Here is a 16,580-nt window from a genome sequence, read left to right as displayed (position 1 = left end):
GTACAGACCAAGTTCTCCAGGAGCTCAGAGTAGAAAAAAGACTTGCTTGAAACCTCTATTGGAGAAAGGCATGAAAAAATAAATAATTGCACTGAGATATCATGAGCACTTAGTAAGAATAATGCATAAAATACTGAGGGAAAACAGAAAGAAATAACTACTTGCGTAAGAACTATTAAAGACTGAATAAGATAAGTTATACTTAAAGGTAGGCTTTGGATTTTGGAAAAATGATGGAAGAGTCTGTGTAAAGGGATAAATATGGAAAGCATGCTAGAAAAGAATATAGGCAGAATACTCTCTGACATAAATTGTAGTAATATTTTTTTGGATCTGTCTCCTAAGGCAAAGGAAATAAAAGCAAAAATAAACAAATGGAACCCAACTAAACTTAAAAGCTTTTGCATGGCAATGGAAACCACAGACAAAACAAAAGACAACCTACAGAATGGGAGAAAACATTTGCAAATGATGTGACTGACAAGGGATTAATATCCAAAGTATATAAACAGCTCATATGACTCAGTATCAAAAAAACAAACAACCCAATCAAAAAATGACCTGAAGACCTGAATAGACATTTCTCCAAAGAAGACATACAGGCACATGAAAAGATGCCCAACGTCACCAGTTATTACAGAAATACAAATCAAAACCAGATATTACTTCACACCTGTCAGAATGGCTATTAAAAAAAAAAGTTTTAAGAGAAAATTACATTTGTAAATGTAACTATAGAAAAAAACTGTAAATTCATTTAACTATATATTTAAAATGAGTATGTTAGTCTTTCCTCAGTAAAGATGATTTTAAGAAGTTGCAACTTGAGAGGTCTTTTTTATGTCTCCCCATATAAAAGCATGAAGACCCACTTATTCACACCCACGTAGGGAAATCTAGGGTTAGATTAAGAATACTAGAACAGAGTCTCAGAGTGGCTACCCTTTCTAGTCTCTACTCCTTCTGTGGGTCTGGATGCTTTATGCTGGTTAGTCCTCTAGGGATACTTCTCAATTTGGAGCGGCAGGTTAGTACCCCTCAGGGTAGGGAGAACAGGCAGCAGAGGTAGACATCCGGCAACTCTTCCCACTGCCACTAGCTACTGGGTGCTTCTATAATGGTATTTCAACTCACATGCAACCAAACAACAAACATTTACTGAGCTCTTGCTACTTTCTCGGTACAGTGCTAGTCACTAGGGATATAAGTGAATAAGATAGTCCCATCCTCACCGCACACAGACTCTAGACAGGTTGCTCAACATGTAAATATACAGTAGTAAGTGCTTTGACAGAGGCCACATGCACACACAGGAATGGCATATACTCAGTCTTGGGAGTACAGAGTAAAGTGCTATCTGATTTTAAACTACGAGGAAGAGTTTAGATAATAAAAAGGAGGAGAGTTAGCCACAGGGCAGCCCAGAGGAGGCAGAAGCATAAGCAAAGGTCAGAAAGAACGTGTGTGTGTGTGTGTGTGTGTGAGAGAGAGAGAGAGAGAGAGAGAGAGAGAGAGAGAGAGAGAGAGAGAGAGAGAGAGAGACAGACAGAATCTGATTCACTGATTGATTTGGAGATAAAGAGCTTATTCTGATTGCAATAAAGAAGATGGAGTTGAGGGACCAAGACTCAAGGTAAAGAGAATAGTCAGGGGGCTTTTTAAGAAGACTTAGGCAAGGGGCCTCTCTTGTTCTACAGTAGAAGGGGAATGACTCCTTATCCTGAAGCAAACATACTGTCTTTTTTTTAAAAAAATTAATTAATCAATTTATTTATTTTTGGCCATGTTGGGTCTTCGTTGCTGTGCGCATGGGCTTTCTCTAGTGGTGGCAAGCAGGGGCTATTCTTCATTGTGGTGCACAGGCTTCTCGTTGCAGTGGCTTGTCTTTGTTGTGGCTCGCGGGCTCTAGAGTGCAGGCTCAGTAGTTGTGGTGTGCGGGCTTAGTTGCTCCATGGCATGTGGGATCTTCATGGACCAGGCCTCAAACCTGTGTCCCCTGCATTGGCAGGTGGATTCTTAACCACTGCACCACCAGGGAAGTTCCAAACATACCGTCTTTGAGGATACCTAAATATTTTTACTGTTTCTGGTAGTAAGGATCTAACACAATCCCTAACGATCCTTGTTTCCTGGTATTCACACCCTTATGTAATCTCCCTGCCTTTGACTGTGGGCTAGATTTAGTGAATGGCTTCTAGTGAACAGACTGCTGCAGACGTGATGAGAAGTCACTTCCAAGATAAGGTTACGAAGACTGTGGCTTCCATCCTGGGCACCCTCTCTTGTGCTCTCTGAGGGAGGCCAGATGCTACGTTGTGAAATGCCCTTTGTAGAGACCCTGGTGGCAAGGACATGATATCACTGGCCAACAGCCTGAGGACATGAGGCCTGCCAATAGCCATATGAGTGAGCTTCGAAGCACATCTTCCCCGAGTCAAGTCTTGAAATGACTGCGGCCCCAGCTAACACGGTGACTGCAGCCTGTGAGAGACCCTGAACCAGAGGCACTCAGCTAAGCTGCACCAGGTTTCCTGACCTACAGAAACAACAATAAATGTTTGCTGATTTTGCTAAAATTGTCAAGCAGCAATAGATAATTAACACATTGTTTGAAACAAAAGAGAAATAAGAGGTTAAACTACGAAACAAGGGAAAACCCATGTCCACACTAAAAAATGTTCCGGACATTCCTTTCAGTGTAGATACCAAATCATCTTTAAGCTTTAGTCTCCGTACCTTTCTATACAGCTCCTTGATTTTGGGACACTCACCGCTCTGTTCTCCCAAACTCTCTAGCTAGAAATCCAGATGCATTTCCTATAAGGAGATTCCAAGAGAACATTCCCATACCCACACTACCTATAGGCCTAGAACTTGAGCCCTGAGAATCTTTCCTGGGCCCTTTTATTATGGCTATGCCTGCACCGACACCTTTCAGAGGAACCAGAGAAATGGTAACCTGCAAGAAATGGTACCTTCCTAAGAAGTATTTCCCACCCAACTCATGACTAAATTCTGAAGAAATGAGCGTCATTAACTCTCTCTCAAACTCAAGACCTATTAAATCAGCCATATTTTACATCCACTAAATCAGCCTTGCTCAGTGTTCAAAAACATAATAAGTCCAAAAACATATCATTTCCCACTCTCAGCCTTAAAACGTGTGTAAGACACTATTTCCTACTATTTTCTTTCCTATCCAAACTTCCTTGTGAAATTTAGGTTCCATGCTCCATAAATACCCACACCTCCTTAACTTTTCACATAATGCTCCTTTCATTTCATTAACTGAAACCTAGCTCTTATTGGACACCAGCTCCCCCTGCAGCCCTCTCTCCAATATCCCATGTACTTTGGCGTCAGGAGGTAGCATAAGCCTATGTTCTCCTCACTCTTCAACATCACTTTGAAACTACTATTTCTCCACCTTCTGGTAATAGCCCCAAATCTCCTTGTGTTATAATCACTTTTCCCTTTCCCCAGTGCTATCACCTACTAACCACCCAATCACTGTCTTCAATCATTAAACAACTTTGGCACAAGGGTCACTGGCCTCCTTCTATTTCAATTACTGCCACCATTCTGGGTAACTTACGCCTCATTCAAAACCGTGGTCTCTCAGTTCTCTGGTATCTTCAGTGATGTTTTTCTCCTCTACTCCATTTTAGTCACTGACATCTATGGCTGTATCCTAGACCATTTCCATCACCCTAAAATGTACCATCTCTGAATAATGCATTTAGTTATCTTGTGGTAACTCTGAAAACCTATTCTTCTGGCAATCTCCTTTAACCTTCCCCAAGAAAGTGTCTTTAAAATGATTGGAATGTCCAGTGCATGGATGTCTCTACATACTCCACCTTGAGATTTTTCGTGGTCCATCACTTCCGTAATTCTCTGGTCAGTTTTCAATATCTTTGCCCCATGGCTATTCCATCCCACCTGCCTGGAAACATTGCAATTGTAGATGAATCCAACTGCCTGTTTTCTCTACACCCTAATATGGACTGCTGAGCAGTATTTGAGAAATTTGAGCATGTGAGAATATCACACAATTCTCCAGGGTACTGCCCATATAACATTTATGGTCACCAATACACCTGGGCCCTTAGTCCTCCATCTGTAATCCTTGTGTTTCCCAAGTCAGCTCTCCCTTCTTTGCTCACAGTGGCTATTTTGGATATGTCTCCTTTACCACAAATAATTTTACCTTCTAATTACAGAGAAACAGAAGCCATCAGACAAAACTTCCTCAAACTTGCTGCCACCAAACTGACAAAATTACCTGCCTCCACACCCATCTCCATCTTCTCCTGCTATTGCTTCAGAGGCACCCCTTCTGCTACCTGAGGCCCGTCCCTTCATGTGTGCTCTGGATCCTTTCCCTCCCCATTTCTCTTTGCTCTTTTGGACCTTCAATCTTTTTCTCTACTGGCTCCTTCCCATTACCATTCAAATATGCTTATCTCTCCTATTTTATAAAAAGAAAAATAATCTCTCAATTTTCTCTCAAATCTCTACTGTGTCAGTTAATGGCCTTTTCTCTCTTGGGCAGTTCACACTCAGACTTTTTGAGTTAGCTAAAATTGCTCTCTTCTACTTTTCAACCTTCCAATTTAAACCTCAACTCACTCCAATATCACATGGTAGAGAAGAAAGCCAATGAAACGGCTCTTGCCAAGATCAGCACTGAAGTTTTTTTTTTTTTTTTTTTTTCTGCGGTACGTGGGCCTCTCACTGCTGTGGCCTCTCCCGTTGCGGAGCACAGGCTCCGGACGCGCAGGCTCAGCGGCCATGGCTCACGGGCCCAGCCGCTCCGCGGCATGTGGGATCTTCCCGGACCGGGGCACAAACCCGTGTCCCCTGCATCGGCAGGTGGACTCTCAACCACTACGCCACCAGGGAAGCCCTGAAGTTCTTTTCTTGGTGAAACCTAAAGGAAAATTTTCAAGTCCTTACAGTCAATGGTGGATATTGTTAACTATTTCCTCTTTTGGAACAACAATGTTATTCCCTTGCTTTGGGATTTTTTTAGCCCAGGTCTTCATCTTCTCGTTCTATAATCACAGGGGATATAAAAATCTCCCATACCTTGAATTATCACATTTTTCACCCTTCCCTTTGATTCCAAACCCACTATCTAATAGCCTACTTGACATTTCTGCTTCATTGTCTCAGAATGAACATCTTGAAACTTAACATTTTTGAAACTAGATTATTTTCCTTCACAAACTTGTTCCTCATCTAGTGTTAGCACTGAAATGCATCACCATCCTTGTAGCTGCCTACGACAAAAACCTGGAAGTCATTCCTGACTTCTTCCTCCTCAGCCCTCGCATCTGACACTAACCCTTATGGATTATAGTTTCTAAATCCTCTCAGATACTCAGATATTTGCTGACCAAATGACTCTCTCACACCTATCAATTCTTCCCTAACTCCCAGGCCACCATCGTCTTTCACCTAGACTACTGTACCTAATTTACCCAATCATTATTATGGTATCAGAATAAATTAATTTGTAACTTCCTCTAGGATGAAAATCACCCTAACACTAGGTTAAATGCTGTAGCGCTACGTACTTGCCCTTTCATAGTACTTAACACACTTTGTGGAAAATGCTCATTTGTCTTACTTCTAGATGATAAGTTTCTTGAGGACAAGGTAGCATCTACCTAGCCCACCACCACACCCGAGGGTTCAGAACAGCCTTGGCATAATGCAGATCCTTAGTAAACAGATCCTGAACAGTGATGAGTTTTATATTATCTTTCAGGTGAAAGGGCTGGGGGAGAAAGTTAACAGTAGAGTGAAAAATGGGCTAAGGAGCAGGGAGGTGGGGATAAGATGAATTGTCTGGAGGGGACCCCTCCAAGTAAATACAATTCCTTTTCACTACATGTTAGAATCAAGCATCTATCTTCTGATTCCCCTTTATTCACCCTTAAATATCCATTGCCATTACAGGCACTCAAATGTTTGCTGAGGGACCCTAGAAGGACTATGCCTGGCAGTTAAATTAGCACAACTGGGATACAGTCAATTTCAATTACACTTGCTGGGTTGGAACCCCTCTTCTATCCTCTGCTTGCTCACTTTACAAAGTGACTCAAAGGGGTTCACCATAAAGGTAGCAACAGTCTCCAACTCACCATGAAATCTGACATAAGAGGGGGAAGAAGCAACCACTCCCCTTGCCTTGCCTTTTTTCATACAAACTGTATCTGGAAGTAGTCAAACAGTAGATAAGGAGATGTTTCTCTATACAGAAATACTACAGCTAATTCTGTAACCCCTAATGAATTAATGGAGCTAGGCATTAAGTATCAATGGCTGTTAATACCACAAAATAGAGACAACCAGACATTTTGTGCTTCCTGATGGAAGACCACAATGCCATCTATGAAAAAGTCTTGTCCAAAAAAAAGTGGGGGGGGGGGGCCTTGAAACCAAATCCGATCACATCTCTAGATCTAAATACCAATTTATAGGAAATACAGAAGATAGAGGATCATGTCAAACTTCACCATGGAGATGTTATCAGCAAAATCCAGACTATGGAAAACACTAGAAAACAAATAACTTTGGTTAGTCAACAAACATAGCAAAAAACTGAGAGACAAAGAGGAAACCTATAGATTAAAAGAGGCTTCAAAGACATATTAACCAATCTCTGTGCACGAACCTTATCTGGCCCAAGTCAAATAAACTGAAAAATTATGACATTCATGAAACAATTGCAAATTTGAATACTGACTAGATATCTGATGCTACTAAGGAATTACTGTTAATTTCTTTGGCAGTGTAATAATGGCACTATAGTTATGTATTTTAAAAAACTGTTCTTTGTCCTTTTTCCCCAGGATTGCTTTAGCAATTCTGGGTCTTTTGTGGTTCCATATAAATTTTAGTATTATTTGTTCTAGTTCTGTGAAAAATGTCATGGGCATTTTGATAGGAATTGCATTAAATCTTGTAGACTGCTTTGGGACTTCAGACAATACTACAAAGCTACAGTAATCAAAACAGTATGGTGTTTGCACAAAAACAGACATATAGACCAACAGAACAAAATAAAGAGCCCAGAAATAAACCCACACACCTATGGTCAATTAATCTTCGACAAAGGAGGCAAGAATACACAATGGAGAAAAGACAGTCTCTTCATCAAGTGGTGTTCAGAAAGCTGGACAGCTACATGTAAATCAAAGAAGTTAGAACACTCCATCACACCATAAACTCAAATTGGTTTAAAGACCTAAATACAAGACATGACACCATAAAACTCCTAGAAGAAGACATAGGCAAACATTCTCAGACATAAATTATAGCAATATTTTCTTAGATCAGTCTCCCAAGGCAAAAGAAATAAAAGCAAAAATAATCAAATGGGACCTAATCAAACGTAAAAGCTTTCACACAGCAAAGAAAAACCAAAAAACAAAAAACCCATCAACAAAACAAAGACAACCTACGGACTGGGAGAAAATATATGCACAAATGATGCGACTGACAAACGGTTAATATCCAAAATGTACAAACAACTCATACAACTTAATATCAAAAAAACAGACAACCCAATCAAAAGATGGACAGAAGACCTAAACAGACATTCCTCCAAAGAAGACATACAGATGACCAACAAGCACATGAAAAGATGATCAACATTGCTAATTATTAGAGAAATGCAAATCAAAACCACAATGAGGTATCACCTCACACCGGTCAGAATGGCCATCATTAAAAAGTCTGGAAAGAATGTGGAGAAAAGGGAGCCCTCCTACACTGTTAGTGGGAATGTTAATTGGTACTGCCACTGTGAAAAACAGTATGGAGGTTCCTTAAAAAGCTAAAAATAGAGCTACCATATGATCCAGCAATCTCACTCCTGGGCATAAATCCAGAAAAGAGGAAAACTCTAATTCAAAAAGATACATACACCCCAATGTTCACAGCAGCACTATTTACAATAGCCAAGACATGGAAACGACCCAAGTGCCCATCAACAGATGATCAGTTTAAGAAGATACAATGGAATTTTATTCAGCCACAAAAAAGAATGAAATACTGCCACCTGCAGCAACATGGATGGACCTAGAGAATATCATACTAAGTTAGGCAAGTCAGACAGAGAAAGACAAATATTATATGATATCACTTATATGGGGGAATCTAAAAAATAATACAAATGAATCTATATACAAAACAGACTCATAGACGCAGAAAACAAACTTATGGTTATCACAGGGGAAGGAGAAAAGGACAGATTAATGGTATGGGATTAACAGATACAAATAATCTGAAAAAAAAATGACTGAATCACTTTGCTGTATAGTTGAAACTAACTAATGTAAATCAGCTATACTTCAATTTTAAAAAAAGTAATCTTAGACACAGAAAACAAACTTATGGTTACCAAAGGGGAAAGGGAGGGAGGGATGAAACAGGAGTATGGGATTAACAGATACACACCTCCACATATATAAATTAGATAAACAACAAGAATTTACTGTATAGCACAGGGAACTATATTCAACTTCTTGTAATAGCCTATAAGGGAAAAGAATTGGAAAAAAATATATGTATAACTGAATCACTTTGCTGTGCACCTGGAACTAACAATATTGTAAATCAACCATACTTCAATTAAAAAAAAGTATTCCTTTTTTAAAAAAATGTATTTGGTTGTGCCAGGTCTTCATTGCAGCACACGGGCTCCTTAGTTGTGGCATGCATGTGGGATCCAGTTCCCTGACCAGGGATTGAACCCAAGCCCCTCGCACTGGGAACACAGAATCTTAACCACTGCACCACCAGGGAAGTCCCCCCAAAATGTGTTCTTATCTTTTGGAAACACACAGTGAAGTATTTATGCAATAAATGATGTCTGGGATCTTTTCCAAAAATAAAATGGGAGGGCAAGTAGATAGGGTACATGTAGATTACTATATTATTCTATCTGCCTCTGTATATATTTGAAATTTTCCATAATAAAATGTTTAAAAACACATTACTAGCAGCAAAAAAGGTCCTCCTACCATTTTCTCTCTTTCCCACTCTTTGTTGAAGTTCATTACTACTTACTGGTTATATCACTGGAGATCTGGTTCTAAACATTAAACAGAAAAGCTGAGGATCAATTCATAAATGAATTACACACACAGTTATATACTAAGCAAACAGGGATCTGATCTGTATAATTTACTTTTAGCTTTCTCTTTTCATTTAGCTTCTAGCGGAGATTAATCACAGGTCAAGAAACCTTATTTCTAGAAGGGATGTTAGTCATTCCTTCCAACCTACATGTATTTATTGTTGTTATCTACTATTTATCAGGGATTGTGGGGATATAAAAATGGATAAAACTGGGAAGGATCTTTGCCCTCCTGGAGCTTACAGTCTACTGGGGAAAAGAGAAATAATCACAGAAATAAACATAAAACTGCAAATGTGGTCTGCAAAGGAGAAGAACAAGCTAGGACAGCCTTTAATAATGGGATGTGAACAGTTCAAGCCTCTTGAGAAAGTCATGCTTAAGCTCAGACACATATAAACCGATGTTAACTGAGTGAAGTGGGATGAGAAGAGCACTACATGGAACAGGAACAGACGGTGCACAGGCTGCAGAGGAGAAAGCCCAGGAAAGGTGAGGTCCTGAAAGCTCAGCGCAGCAGAAGTGCTGAGAGCAAAGTGTGACATAAAGCTAACACGCTGGGAAGGAGCCAGATTATACAGGTCATAATAAAGGGTTACCTTATTCTAAGAACCAAGGGACGCCAACAAAGGATTTTACAAAGAGGGTGATTTACTCATGTAAAGATCATTCCGGCAGAGTGGATGTGGGGAGGAAACCAGGTGAGGTAGAATGAATTTCCACAAAGTGGCAGAGATAAGGGCACCAGGAAAGGAGCTTTGATAGATCATGCTACTGTGACCCTGAGAGTCAAAAAGATTATTTTCAGTTTTCATTAGTGTCAATGGTTTTTGTCTCTGGAGCAAATAATAAAACAAAGCAAATGAACAAACCTCAAGCAGCTGTCATATGGGTAGACCCTACTAAGACAGGTTAAAGGAATCTTGGCATAACTGAATCACAGTCCCACAGATGTATACCACTCATCTTACATTAGGATCTGGGAGTAGCTGTAGCATCATTAATTTGATCTTGTAACTTTGCTATGATTTTATGGCATATTGAAGTTTTACATTTTTATATAAAACCTACTGTTCCTTTCTCTTATGGTTTCCTACCCACTTCATGATTATAAAAATTCTACCCTCATTTTCTTCTTATCTTTTAGTATTTTTATAGTTTTCATTTTTGACATCAAATCTAATCTACTTAGAATTAATTTTGATGTAAGCAGTGTGATAGGGATTCGATCTCTTTTTTTAATGAATATCCAGCTTATTGGATAGGTGAGGCGTTAAAGTATATAATAATTGGAATACGACCCAAAGCACTAATAGTGGGTCTAACCCTAAGCAAACAATTTTTTTTCTATCAAAAAGACAGAACTTTTCTTTTTTCTATGTAATTGTAGGAACACATATTGTTCCCAAAGAATTCCCTAAACAATACACAAAGATATAACCCAAATGTGCTATTTAAATATAATTTCCCTAATTTGCCATCTATAGAGTTTTCTCCACTACAGTGCTCACCAGTAATATTAAAATGAAGTATCTTTTTGTTTTAACTCAGTAAAATAAATTTAAGTACTCAAGTATGAGACATTTTAAGCTTTAAATTTCAATGAACTAATAGAAGCAGGCTCTTTTAAAATAACTAGTATCATTAAAAGTAACCTACAGACACTAAGGGAATATTTTATATCAACAGTAAGAAAATTTCCTTAAAATTAACTTAGTGAAATTGTATTTAAAAAAATGATTCATTTACAACATAAAATATTCATTGAAAAAATGTGGAGAATACAGAACACTCCAAAGAAAAATACTGTCATAGTAGGATGCATTCCAATAAAACTCTAATAGAAGACTGATGGCAACGTAACAAGATAATAGTTCTACATTAAAAAAAAAAAATTGACATCTATAATTTTGCTAAAGATGAAAATAGTAAACATCATTAGGCTATATTTCTACTCTGTATGAGCATTAGAATCATCTTTTTCAGTGATAGGATTTAAATTTCTAGATTTATGTAACCTTGAAGTGCAACATAAAACAAGAACTATAAGTTCTTATGGCCATTTTTTAAAAACATAAAAATGTCTTTGCAAAGAATGCCACAGAGAAAGAGCAAACCTATTCAAATACAAGCAATAATAACTAGGTCAAATCACATATGACCAAAATGCAGCTTAGTATTTATTTTTCAAAAAAATTCTTCTCACGCAAATCACTTCAGGCTAAAACAGAGACACACAATTTAGAGCTATAAAATATACTTAGAAATTTTGAAAGCATTATTGTTAGATATAATAAAGAAAAATGACATAGAATTTTGGTACCGAATTCTTCTGGAGATATCCATTCAAGACTAAGAAAGTAGATAAGATTTATAGATCTTTCTGAGAATCATCTCACTCTGTATTCCTTTTTAAATATTTAAATAGTTAATTAGAAAAAAAATTAAGAAAATAATTTATTTACCTGACCACTACCCGAAGTTGCCATGTTGATTTCTGCCACTCCTTGACTTTCATTCTGTCGCTCAGCTTCATGTGAGCCGGCTTCATGCTTGCTCTGAGATGACCTCTGTTAATATGGAGTTAACATCATTACATACAAAAATGGTGTATGCTTTCTTAGCCCAGAGCTTTCCTTCGTTCTTGCTTTAAAGCTTTGAATGCCTCAATTATACAGGTTTACAAAAGCATGGAACTGCACTTTATACTTCATCAGCTCCAGCAGGGTTGACTGTCGACTATTTCGGTAAAAGGAAAGTGAAGTGTGTCCCTCGAGCATTAGAGCCACACAAGACAAAGGATTTTCTGAGACTCACAGAAACACCATCCTCCACCAGCTGTGCTCACATCACTATCAGGGATATAACCCAACTAGAACAAATAACTGTCTTTTCCGCAAGGTCACATGGCTCTGGCGTTTACTAGAGCTGCAAATATAAGTTAAACTATTAACCTAAGCTTAAAAACACCTTCTGTATAACTATGTTTATACACAGAATATATAAATACATCTTCTGCTAATAAAAGTCATATGAAACCAACAGATAAATTCTTAAGATTCTGATCTGAAAAAGACCAAAAACCTTTTTTCTAATGTAGCCACCATCTGCTATGTAAAATGAAAGTGACAGATTATATCCAGTAAAAGCAGTCATTTCAAGAGAGATTATATCCAGTACAAAGCAGTCACTTTGAAAAAAATATCACCGTAGAATCAAAGAAATAAAATAACTTTTCCATTATCTTTTATAGAAACAATCACAAATGTGCCTGCCCTAGGAAAATGATAACGCAAAAATAAAAATTACACTTTAAAAAATTTGACATAATAGTGGAAAACTGTATTGCAAAATGGCTTCCACTAGAATTTCTTTAAACATAAAGCTTTCCTAGACCATTTAAGATGTGACTTAATAATTTACCAATATTTCCATCAATAAACTAGCGTAAGTTATATATAGGCAAAAGAGAGGTAGTCTCGATAATTCAGAAGCAGAAGAAAAAATATCACCATGGGAAAATTACACTACGAAATTCAACAAAATCAACAAAAGTAGAGAATACAAAATCAATCTAGAGACAAAATGAATCAAAAACCACTAAATCGGGCTTCCCTGGTGGCACAGTGGTTGATAGTCCGCCTGCCGATGCAGGGGACACGGGTTCGTGCTCTGGTCCGGGAAGATCCCACATGCCGCGGAGCAGCTAGGCCCCGTGAGCCATGGCCGCTGAGCCTGCGTGTCCGGAGCCTGTGCTCCGCAACGGGAGAGGCCACAACAGTGAGAGGCCCACGTACCGCAAAACAAAACAAAACAAAACCCACTAAATCCACTAAGATTTGACACTAACATAATTGAAGACGTCAATATAAGAGTACCGAGTATCTGCCATGTTGGTTACTTTCACTAGATGCTGGGGAATACAGCGTTGGCAAAACCAGACACTGCTCAACACACTCTTCAAGCTTCAGTCTAGTCAGGGATGCTATCAAATAATGAGAGAAATGACAATAGAGTTAAAACTTTGACAAGTACTCTGAGGAAGGGTACAGGGTGCTGTAAGGATATACACCAGAGGGATGCCATACGTTGTGGGGACTTGGGGGGAAGAGCTCCCTTAGGAAGCGTTGTCTGAACTGACATCTAAATACAAACAGGAGTTCTAGGAAATGGGATGGGGATAGAAGGTGAAGGTTTTAGGTAAACAGAAGACCATATGCAAAGAAACTGGGCTGGGAGGAAACATGGCTTGCTCTAGAACATCAAAGAACTATAGTGTGAAGAGTAGAACAGAAAGATGGTAAAAACAAAAACAAAAACAAAAAACTTACTGATTTTACTGAATTTAGTGTGATTCTCAGATGGCACTCTTGCCCTCACATAACTAATACCAGTAATACTAACAGGAAAAGGTGCGTGTATTTTGAGTTTTTAAAGTCAAATTTAAAATGGTCTAAGTAGGTAGGAAAGAGAAGAGACAAGTTTGGAGACTATGTATTAAAGTAGGTATTAGATAATGGTACTTTACACCTAGGGAAGCAGTGATGCAGATAAAGGCAGTGGAGACAGAGGTAAATCTGAAAGACTACATGATAGATTGGATATGGCGAGTGGAGGAAGAGGTCTGGTGTCAAGAATTACTCCTGTGTTCCTTAGCTCACACGACTGAATAATGATGGTACCATTCACAGAGATAGGTAATACTAAAGGAGAATGAGGGTATTTTGGAGGATGTGGGGCTCATAAGGAGGACTTAGGAGGAGAAGATCATTAATTATGCTTTGGATATGTTGGATTTAAAGTGCCTTTAAGACAACTAAGTAGAGATGCAGAGCAGGTACACAGATTTAGGAGTCTGGAGCTCAGGGCTAGAAAAATGAATTTGAGAGCCAAAAGCATACAGCTGGTGAGTAAAGCCCTAAGTATAAATAAGATGGTCTCAGGGAGGGAGAAAAAATAAAGAGAAAAGAGAAATTTGTCTTAAGGAATGCGTATGAACCAAAAAAGATGCCAAGAGTGTAATATTTCAAGCAACAGTGTTCAGTAATGTGGAAAGTATCAAGATGAAGACTGAAAATGTCAATTTAATTGGCAATATGGAAGTTATCAATGATCCATTTCAGTGAAACTATGAGAATAGAGACTAGACTGGTGTGTGTGAATGGTGGGGAGGAAATACAGACTTGGAGTCTAGAAACACCTTTGGAGTGAAGATTAAGAAAAGACAATGAGGACGGGAAGGGGACAGATGAAGAACAGTTGCAGGGAGAGGTGGAATTGAGGAAGGTTCATTTTCTATTTTTAAAGATAAGACTCGAGCATGTTTAAATTCCAATGAAAAGATGCTACAGAAGAGAAAGAAGATAAACATGTGAGAGAAATGAGGTAAGAGTACAAAGTTCCTGAGAAGGCAGGAACTGAAAATCCAAAGCACAGGAAGGAAGGCAGAATGCTTCCTGGTAGGAAGGAGAGAGAGCTCTGACGATAGCTACTGTTTTCTCTGTGAAGGAGGAGATGAAATTATTAGAAGGACAAAGATTAGCAGACATCAGAAATAGTCATTTCCAGTAGAGAGAGAAGGGCGAATCCAGAGAAACACAGTAGGCCTGCAGGACTGCCAGGCCCAACTGATGATGGTGATAATGATGAAAATAATGAAGTTAAAAAAAAAAATCTAATGTTTGTTATGCACTGATCACTTGGCACCTATTGATTTATTTAATCCTTACATCAACTCTATGAAGCACGTACTATTATTATCCCCATTTTACAGATGAAGAAACTGAGGAGGCACAGATGATAAGTACCTGGCTTTAGGTCACATACCTAGTAAATGGCAGAGCCAGAGCTGGGATCACAACCCAAGCATTCTGACTCTAGAGCACAAAGTAATATTTAACACTTATTATCTTTAGTTTTCTTTACTTATTTACTTCCCTTTATTCTTTCACTGATCCTAGGCTACAGGCCTGTCTGTGTTCTTTGATCACTATCTAAAACTACTGCTAACACTGAGAACAAAGAGATTGTTTCTGATTCCTTTGAAAGAATAATCCTATCTAGTTTCCTTATTCCCATAGTTGCTGGACACCTTCCCTAGTTTTCTATCCTAGGACTAAAAAAATTAAAAAAACAAAACAATTTTGTTGAGGTATTTACATATCTCAGAATTGGCCCATTTTAAGTGTACGGCTCAATGATTTTTAATAAACTTACCAAGCATCACAATACTCCAGTTTTAGAACATTTTCATCACTCTAAAAAGATCCCTTGTGTTCTAAAAGAACCCTTTATGGTTAATCCCAATTCCCACCCATAGCCTCAGGTAAATATAAATCTACTTTGTCTTTATGAATTTGTCTTTTCTGTACATTAATTATAAGCGGAATATGTGGACTTATGTGTCTAGCTACTTTTATTTAGTAAAATGTTTTTGAGGTTCATCTCTGTTAGAGTATGTGTCATCAATTTGTTCCTTTTTATTGCCAAACAGTATTCCATTGTAAGGGTATACCATATTTTGTTTATTAATTCACCAATTGATACACATTTGCATTTTTCTACTTTGGGGCTATTGTGAATAATACTGCCATGAACATTCAAGTGAAAGTCTCTGTGTGGACATGTTTCCATTTCTCTTAGATAGATACCTAGAAGTGGAATTGCTGTGTCATACGATAATGGTACGTTTAATACTTCAGGTGACTGCCACACTTCTCAAGTGGCCAAACCATTTTAGATTCTCAGCAGCCATGTATGACGGCTTCTATTTATCCATAACTCTGCCAAAGCTTACTGTTTTCTTTATGATTACAGCCACCCTAATGAGTGTGAAGTGGTATCTCATTGTGGTTTTAACTTGCATTTCCCTAGTGACTAATGATGTTGAGCACATTTTCATGTGTTTACTAGCCATTCCTATATATTTTTCTGGTGAAACGTGTATTCAAATCTTTTGCTCATTTGTAAGTGTGGTTGTCTCCTTATTAATGGGTTGTAAGAGTACTCTGCATGGGATTTTAATAAATATTTCTCACTGGCTATTTTCTAGAGATTGTTAAACCATGCCATAATTTACCTCACAGTTTGCACCCTTCTGAGCACCCCCCACCCCCAAATGTACGAGTTTGCCAGTAAAAAACCTGTCTGAAATGATACATAAGAAAGTGGCAGCACTGGTTGCCTCACATATCCTTTTGGAACTTTTGAGATTTGAATCATGTGTAATAATTACATCATCTGAATTATGTTCCACATCTAGACCCTAAACCAGAGTTGTCAGCAGGTAGGGCAAAGACAGTGTTATAACATGCTTCAGGGGCTTCCCTGGTGGCGCAGTGGTAGAGAGTCTGCCTGCTGATGCAGGGGACGCGGGTTCGTGCCCCGGTCCGGGAGGATCCCATATGCCGCGGAGCGGCTAGGCCCG

The 16,580-nt window shown here is 38.5% G+C and overlaps 1 protein-coding gene across 12 annotated transcripts in view; it reads right to left on the bottom strand.

The window, feature by feature from the left end:
* The window catches only part of APC (APC regulator of WNT signaling pathway), a 191,527-nt gene that overhangs the window by 25,972 nt on the left and 148,975 nt on the right, over positions 1-16,580 (bottom strand). For all 12 annotated transcript variants that reach the window (XM_082836192.1, XM_082836197.1, XM_082836198.1 and 9 more), the window contains one exon: positions 11,620-11,724. In XM_082836192.1, the coding sequence (XP_082692318.1) occupies positions 11,620-11,724 (105 nt within the window). The remainder of the gene's footprint in view (positions 1-11,619; positions 11,725-16,580) is intronic.

Source organism: Leucopleurus acutus (genome assembly GCF_964270905.1).
Source record: "Leucopleurus acutus genome assembly, chromosome: 3".
NCBI lineage: Eukaryota > Metazoa > Chordata > Mammalia > Artiodactyla > Delphinidae > Leucopleurus > Leucopleurus acutus.
This window is presented reverse-complemented; position numbering and strand designations above follow the sequence as displayed.